The 8,640-nt window shown below is 44.2% G+C and overlaps 1 protein-coding gene across 1 annotated transcript in view; it reads right to left on the bottom strand.

The window, feature by feature from the left end:
- Positions 1-433: 433 nt before the first annotated feature.
- Positions 434-8,640, bottom strand: part of LOC147122606 (thrombospondin type-1 domain-containing protein 4-like) — a 389,820-nt gene continuing 381,613 nt past the window's right edge. The window contains exon 12 of the mRNA XM_086007593.1: positions 434-8,287. Within this exon, the coding sequence (XP_085863719.1) occupies positions 8,151-8,287 (137 nt within the window). The 3' untranslated portion in view covers positions 434-8,150. The remainder of the gene's footprint in view (positions 8,288-8,640) is intronic.

The raw sequence follows: 8,640 nt of genomic DNA, 5'->3' as shown, positions 1-8,640 counted from the left end.
GCGGCCGGCCGCCGCGCGACCTTAATGCGCCGGCGCTAACTCGCGTAGGACTCTGCTGAAACATCGTTAGTTGCGGCTGCCACGGGCGAGGCGGCCGCAACTCAATTTTGGCGTTGGGGCCCGTCACCACGGCAACCAGGACGCTGCGCACACCGATGACGTCATCGGTGCCGGCACAGCGCAACCGGTCTAACGCCGATGGCAGGGCCCCACTGAATTTACAAACTGGCCATAACTCCGGTGCTAGGCCCTCTAGCGCCTCAAATGGGGCGCTAACCCTACTGAATTTTCAGCCCAAGAACTTTAAAAGATGGGGATTTCACCTGGAACTGCCTAGCGGTCTGCCTGACATGATAGGGTATGCCGACCCACAGCACCGTACTAATTAATCCCTTATTTCACATTTCTAGTCAAAAAAAAATACTTTATACAATTAATAGTAAATAACTTTTTTTTATTTAACAGTGTAAAAGGAATAAATCGTTAACAGCCAACTTATTAATACAGAAAGGGAAGTCTAAACTTTTCAGTTCTAATTAAAGTAGAACCTCCGTTATCTGCCCAGACAGAAAATGGAAATGAGCAGGTATTTGAGAGTCCTCGATATTGGGTTTCACACATACGCATTTTAAAGGTAAATACACAACAAAGAACAAAACTAACAGCAGACGTGCAATTGGGCACCATCTCACACGAGGGTTCGTTCTATACACATTCTAATGAATAATCGGGAGGATCCACTGCATATAAAATAAATTATTCCAAATAAAAACAGTCCACACATTTTTACAATCTCCCAAAGGGATATTTTAATCTGAGATTAGATTAAAAATACATTTTTTACACATCAAACTGCAATCACAGCATTTTCATAGTGTTCAATCCCCTTTGCTCTTTTGTAATGACGTTTCAATCACAGAACCTATTACTGAGTAGCTATTTCACGTTTTCTCACTCTTCCTGAACCTGTGTAGCAGTGTATGTGTAGCGATGTGCCTGCATTATATCTTCTTGCAATCCGCTGCTCATCCCCAAACTGTTAGAAGTACCCTGTGTGATATCTGGTACAATGAAGTCCTTGTACGGTGACTGCTGCAACCTATTTGGTGTTTTAATGATTGGTTCATGGGAGGAGATGCTCCAGTGGTATGAGCAGGGCTTAATTGTTATTTTGTCAAAATTGATTGGGCTTGGCACTGGAAAAACTGTAATCACGATGGGTTACCCTGAAAATTCATTGGTCCAGAGTTTTCTGGGGACTTGCACCATTATAATGGTGCATCTACGTGGTTGGCATGGGACCCTTGAACAGCGCAGAAGAGGAAATTATGGAGTAAGTGTCTTACGCCACCACTATATTTTCCTCAGTCTTTTGCCGATGCCCCTCACCAAAACCAGTTGGAAGCTCATGTTCCTAGCTCCGTCCCACCGCTGAAAACCATGGCGATCTCGCTGGATTCTCGCCAGTTTTCATGCTGCTGCCACTTAAGATTTTAAAATAATGGCGCTGGTGGCCTGGCGGTGATGTGGTTCATAGCTGATGAACTAAAAAAAATTATTGCTCACACGATTAAACAACGTCTGAGGCTCGTGAACAGGTTCCGCACTCCCCTGGAACCGCTGGACTCAACTTTGTGACACTTCAACAACGCGGTCTAAACCGATTCCACTGGGAAGAGACTGGCCTGGCGGGAATAGCGCTTTTGACCATGCCATACTTTGGCTTCACGTAAAAGCTGGTTTTAAGCCTTTTACTTTTACCACCCTGTTTATATATTCTTTGACCCGCTGGGAAAGAATGGCTGCGCCACTACAGGAAACTCTCTGGTATCCGGCACCGACGGGACCAGGATGGTGCCGGTTGATTAAAAATTCCGGATGACAGAGAGGGTTATCTACTGAGGCTATTTTTAACAAACAAAGAGTCAGCCTCCTGTTATTGAGGTGTTCGGACTTCTGACAGTGCCAAGAAGCCGAGTAGTGGCAGTTTGGAGAACTACCCCCACTGACTAACTCGGCCACCGTGGGAGACTCGGCCTCGGCAACATTTCCGGTTATTGAGGTGTTTTCGGAGTATGAATTTTGCCGGTTACTAGAGAATTCTGGATATTTAGATGCCGTTTAAGTGAGAGTTTCCTGTAATTAGATTCGCCTCCATCCTCATTGCGGCGTATTCCGATTAGAAATGCAGGAAAAACGGAGGAACTTAGTGACGGCGAGGTCGCCGGGCCAGGCCACGCTAAATTTATGGTGTATGTCGCTGATCTCGCCGCTGCGGGACAATCTGGGCCAAAAGGGTTTATCCAGTCAGTAGCTAAACCATACAGAGTAGGAAGGTTCCCAGGCCAGGTTGAGTTAGTTTGATCACAACCAGAGCGGCAGACCAGGTGCTGTAATTGGCCTCAACATCTCTGGATTAGGGAGAGGGAAATCAGCCAGGCTTGATCACTAACCAGTGATCCATAGAAACATTCGGCCCCTCGAGCCTGCTCCACCATTCAATGAGATCATGGCTGATCATCCAAACTCAGTACCCTGTCCCTGCCTTCTCCCCACATCCCTTGATCCCTTTAGCCTTAAGAAATATATCTAACTCCTTCTTGAATATATTTAATGAATCCCTTCTAGTAGTGTGTGTGTGTGTGCGTGTGGACATTGGATGATGACAGAACTAGGCTCATTTTATGATATTCTCAAAGGTACAAGGATCCGTCAGCACCCACTGTCTGAGCTCACACGTGAATAATGACCACTTGGGGAAGGTCACTGCAGGGTGAGCTGCAGCTGTGCAACTTTACCACAGCGACAGCCAGCATCTTCAGGAGAGGAAGGGAGCAAACTGGCAAGTCAAATAAAAAAAAGAAAATAATTGACACTAGTTCGTGAACGGCTCAGTGAATAAATGCATTCTGTGGTCTGACGCTGTATAAGAAGACCAGAGAATAGCAAGTAACACAGACCACAAAATACCAGGAAATACTGAGTAACACCGACTGGGGAAAACTGAACAACAAAAAACAGGAAATAAGGAATAAAATGGGCCAGGACAGTCATAGGATAAATTTGTGGTCTGTGCTATGATAACAAGTAACAAAATCCAGGAAACAGAGTCATACCCAGAGCAGGAAACACTGAGTAACACAGACCAGGAAAACCACAGGCTCATATTTGAGTATATATCCATATAAGAACATAAGAATTAGGAGCAGGAGTAGGCCATACGGCCCCTTGAGCCTGCTCCGCCATTCAATAAGATCATGGCTGGTCATAGACCACAACTCCACCTTCCTGTCCGATCCCCATAGCCCTTGATTCCCATAGAGTCGAAAAATCTACCCATCTCAGCATCCACAGCCCTCTGGGGTAGAATATTCCAAAGATTCACAACCCTCTGAGTGAAGAAATTCCTCCTCATCTCAGTCTTAGGCCGACCCCTTATCCTGAGACTATGCCCCCTAGTTCTAGACTCTCCAGCCAGGGGAAACAGCCTCTCCGCATCTACCCTGTCAGTCCCCCTCAGAATCTTATATGTTTCAATGAGATCACCTCGCATTTTTCTAAACTCCAGAGAGTATCGGCCCATTCTACACAATCTCTCCTCATAGGACGTCCATATCCCTTGATTCCCCTAGAGTCGAAAAGCCTATCTAAATATGACTATTACGAGATGGTATCTAGTCCAACCACTGGTAAAATAAAGATTTTAAGAGACTAAAGAATTGAACAACCTTAAAACTCCTTTTAAATAATATTTTTTCAATTCAAGCTCAAAAACAACATTGATTAAGGAACGTTTTACTGTAAACGTTTCCAAATGTATTCCTAGCTCCTTCAATAAGCCAGCACATGTATCTGTGCTCAGGGAATTATTCAAGCAACACATCCTGGCATCAGCTCTTTCAAGGCAACTGCATAAAAATCATAACATGTTTCACACAGCAGCGTCTGGAATACATTTGGTCTGTTTGCTCAAACCGCCTGCTTTGGTATAAAAACAGGGTGCCAGTGAATAATTGGTGTCCGCACAGTGATTATATTAAAATTAAATACATGTTGAGGACTTGTTTGGTTCAGCTCATTTTAACAGTCGCAGATTGTTCTTGATTGTTATACGTCTGAATATTTGAACGCAGTCAGAAAAAGCACGACTGTTTTCAAGAAACCAGCTGATAATTGATGGGTGATGCAGTAGTGGTCTATATATGTGTATATGTATGTATATATGTATGTATGTTGTTGTATATAGGGTGCATAGGAACAAACCGCATGCATAGTGCACTCAGGAACAGTGCGCATAGTAAGCTCCAAAATGGCTGCTCAATATTCTGATGAATTTATAAAGGAAGCCCTTGATAGGGTCGATTTTAACCTTGCATGCTTGGCGAGAATGGTGCGGGCATTAGGGTTAAAATGGTGTAGCGGCGCAATCCCGATGTGTTCCCATTTCCTCCCCCCACCCCATCTTAACTCACCTCAGAAAAGGCAGGGGAGGGACACCTGCCCCATGCAGGCGGGGGCCTACTTTACATTCAAAAGATGTGGCTCGATGATGCCATCGGCACCGCAATACAATTTTAACTAAAAGGCTCGCGTGTGCCTCGCTCGGGAGCAAACCCGTCTGCAGGGGCTGGCGGCAGTCAGTGGAGAGGCCAGAAAAGGCCACGGTAAGTGTTTAAATTGACCGTTTTTTTGCTCCCCCAGGGTCTGCAAGGAGTCCTTGGGTCTGCCCAGCCCCAGCCTTGCCTATCTCTCCCAGCGCCAACATCACCAGTGGGAAACCGGCCCGCCGCCCCCCATTCCCTTGGGTCCCCAGAGTCCTAGGGCTTGCGTCTCAATTTCTGGCCCTGACCGTCACTCCTGTCCGCTTCGGGTGGAGGACGGTGCTGCAGTATTTAAACGAGTCCTGGAAGTTCAAATGGCCCAGGCCTCAGTTCCCACAGGGACTTCGCTCCCTCCCCACACCTTGCCCACCCTAAACGCACCCCAAGTTAAAACTAAAATTAAAATCGACTTTAATATGGAATCAGTGAGTATGGCCAGTTGTGAGTAAGAACCCCTTTTGTATATTGTGTGTTGGAAATACTTTCTGTGCTCTGTCAGTAAATGTTTTTTTCCCATACCAGAAACTAATTTCTGCAGTGCTGGCAGGATGTGGAGATTATGGCGAACAAAAGCACTGTGTTAGAAATTAAAATGTTCAAAATATGAAGCTACAGCCAAACTTGCTGAAGCAGAGCTCACTTTTTCCAGTTCCTGATATTCACAATTGTTTCACTGTGGCTTGCGGCATCTTATTCCCAAATTGTAATTCTAACAAAAACACTACAGCAGCTCACTTCATTCCTCTGCATTCCCATAATTAATTTACCTTCCCTATTTTTATTGAGATCTGAAATTGCAGGTTACTAAAATACCTTGAACAGCAGCTTACATTCATATAGATTCCTCGTACAGAAAATTGCCTCAGAGCACTTTGCAAAGGGCAGGAATGGGCGTCAAGGAGGAAATGAGGGGAGGAAAGGGGAGAGTGAAGGTATGGTGGAAGAGAAAGATTCATGGGGGTTTCTGAAGCCAGGACGAGAGGTAGCAAGGGAAAGTGGTTTTAGAAGGAAGTTCCAGAGGGCAGGTCATAATGGCTGAACGAGTGGTCTCTGATGGTCCGATGGTGGACCAGAGTCAGTGGGAATGGGGCAGAAACCCAGAGTAAAGGGTATGGGAGATTGCAGGCTGGGATGCATGACTGTAGAAGATTACTCTAATAGGGTGGGATAAAGCCATGGAGGAATTGAAGATGAGGATGAGAATCTTCAAATCAATATCCTGATGCACATAGAGTCAGTGGTACCAGGTCTGTGGGAGAAGACTCAAGCTACAGCATTCTGGATCTGCTGCAGTTTGTGAAGAGTGTAGATATAACATCTCATCTATGCAAATGAAACCTAATGAATGTTTACATCAGTATAAATAAGAAGGTGGACATCTGCTCTCAGGCTTTCAAATGGTATTTCTTTAGCAACATTCAATCACTGGGTTGTGTACAGCTTTTACCGAGGAACAGTGAATGGCATCATGGCAGTGATTAATTAATAAGTTAATCAGTAGCAAAAATAGGTTCCTTTTATCCAAGTTACGTCTTCATGAATATAGTCTACATGTGATTATGGAGTAAAATTGATGACTGGAAAATTGAGAGCACTGTGAATCAGGTGCACTGATTCTGCAGCAACATGTGATGAAGCAACGAGCTTGGGCTCCCAGTTATAAGAATATACAGACAGCATCACCCTGTCCTAATCCCATCAGGAACAGCACAGAAAGAAATGAAGCATTACAGTATATAGAACTGCGCAGAATCTGACAATACCCAAGTTCTGACAACAATGTTAAATTAGAAAAGAACAGCTGACCTCAATTATTCCAGGTTGCAGTATCTTCTGTAATGCCCCTCCCATTCTCTTTTGCCTCTCACTTTCCTGCCTATTGGATTTGTCCTCCACTCCATGGAGCAATGGTATGCTTGTATCACAAAGGTTTTTCTTCAGCTGTCCAAGATCAGCCTTTAATCTCCCTCCTACCCGCTCCATTGCTACCTCTATCTTTCCCTGAGACACACTGAGACATGAAGATGCGCCCTATCCCAGCATCCTCAGAGCTAGAGAAGGAAACAGATCACTTTTGCTAGTTCCCAGGTTCCTGTGACATCTCTTCCCCTTTATTACCTCCTGTCACTGTGACAACAGAGACATGGAAAGAACATAGAGACCATTAATTGCATCTGTTCAACTCAAAACACAATCCGCCAATTGCTATAAAGGTTTAAAAATTATTTTCCCATTTGTACAGAAGCAAACTATTATCAGTAGCAGCAGCATTGCTGAAAATAAATAGGGCCTATGTTTGTTCTATACGGGTCCTCGTTCAGTTTGTTCTGACACTACAGTCAAAGTGGATGACTTTTCAGATTTGGTGTGGCTCTTGTTTGACTTAATACAACTTGGAAAAGATATCAGGAAAAAGGCATGGGAGAATTCATGTACTGGAGGGATGGGCTTCAATGGTGTAATGTGCCAGAGGGAGGCAGTTTGAAGGTAGGAGTTAAGGTTCTTTTGTCGGGGGGTGGGGGGGGGGGGTTAATGGACCAGAGAGATAGCTTTTGATAGAAGATAGGGTACTAGAGGGATGGGACAAATGGTATTTTATCAACCCTGACTCATCCTAGATATGACGTTCTCAGTGTAATCTATTTAAATTAAGTAAAACTCATTGCCACTTCTACCCCATCCTTTACTTCCAAATCCTGGTAATTCCACAAATGCAGTGAAGCACCTGTAATTATAACTCTCAGAAACCATCAGCTCATCTTAAACCTTTTCTGCCTTAATTTTGTGCACAGCCAACAGTGGGCGGAATAGTTCCAACAGCTGTTAGGTCTGCCCTCCAATTGGTCTAATTGATCCTGACAATCTCCAGTTGTGCTTACGAACTGATCTGATCGGTTCATATCAACAGCTTTAAGTTGCAAAATGCTGACGAACAGACAGATGAATATAAAGCTGATGGAATGTATGCATCGAGAAAAGGGGGTCCCGCTATACAATTAAATAGGGTTGGAGGAGTTGCCTTAGTGCGATAGTTCTACAATGGACAGATGTAGGATGCTGCAGTACCATGATGTCAACAAATTGTTTTTTTCGGTTAAAAGAAATCCACAGATGAACCTTGAATTGAACACCATATTAAGAGAGCAAGTTTGTCAAGGAATAGGAAGAGTTCAGTGAAAGTCAATGCATGCTTTTTCTAACCAGCCTTCTGAAACATGAGGTTTTTCTGCTGCAAAGGGAGATCCCGAAACCTATTACTAAATATGTTTCATTCGTTTGTAGAATGCATTTCATATATCTGAAACTCAAATACTGTAAATTAACTAGAAATTCAGTACTTTGACCAAAGACCAGCATGATAATGGTATAAGATTATATTAATACTATACAGTACATTTCCTCTTTATAAACTAGCCGCGTACATACTAAGTTTGACCCTTTGTCTTTGTCAATTATGACGTTGTCAAAACAGTAGAATCTGCAAGTTCTCCTATGGTAATATTACTGTGTCACAATCTGTGAGGAAGTCTGGCCATTGAAGGGAAGCAGTTATCTCCTGAGCTGGGAAGCTCTTCTTCTGGCCTTGGCACATGACGCGCAGCACGCTGTTTTGTAGTATGTATAGACACAGAGTCTGGCTTGTACCACAACATTACAATTGAAGTACATGTCTCTGCAACTTTCATCTGCGAAAACAAACACAAGAAGGAATTAGTTCTAAACCCCAAAATGTTGCTGATCTGGGGAATAATGTGAAATATTATTTTCACAGCAGGTTTAAAACAAATGTGAGATGCCAGGGAGCTCCCTTATAACAACAACTTGCGTTTATATAGCGCTTTTAATGCAGTAAAACATCCCAAGGTGCTTCACAGGTGGGAAAGTAAGCTGTGAGGAGGACACAAAGGGCTCGATTTTCCAAGCCCCGAGGAGGCGGGTTTGGAGGCGGGAGTGGTGGGAAAATTGCAGAATCGGGGGGCAGGGACCCATCCCGCCCCCGTGCCAATGTCCCAGGAGGCGGGTACCCGACCTGTGCTGG

Source organism: Somniosus microcephalus, chromosome 2 (genome assembly GCF_052327205.1).
Source record: "Somniosus microcephalus isolate GS21.2 chromosome 2, FLI_Smic_1.0, whole genome shotgun sequence".
NCBI lineage: Eukaryota > Metazoa > Chordata > Chondrichthyes > Squaliformes > Somniosidae > Somniosus > Somniosus microcephalus.
Note: the sequence above shows the minus strand (reverse complement) of the source record. Positions and strands in the feature narration are given on the sequence as shown.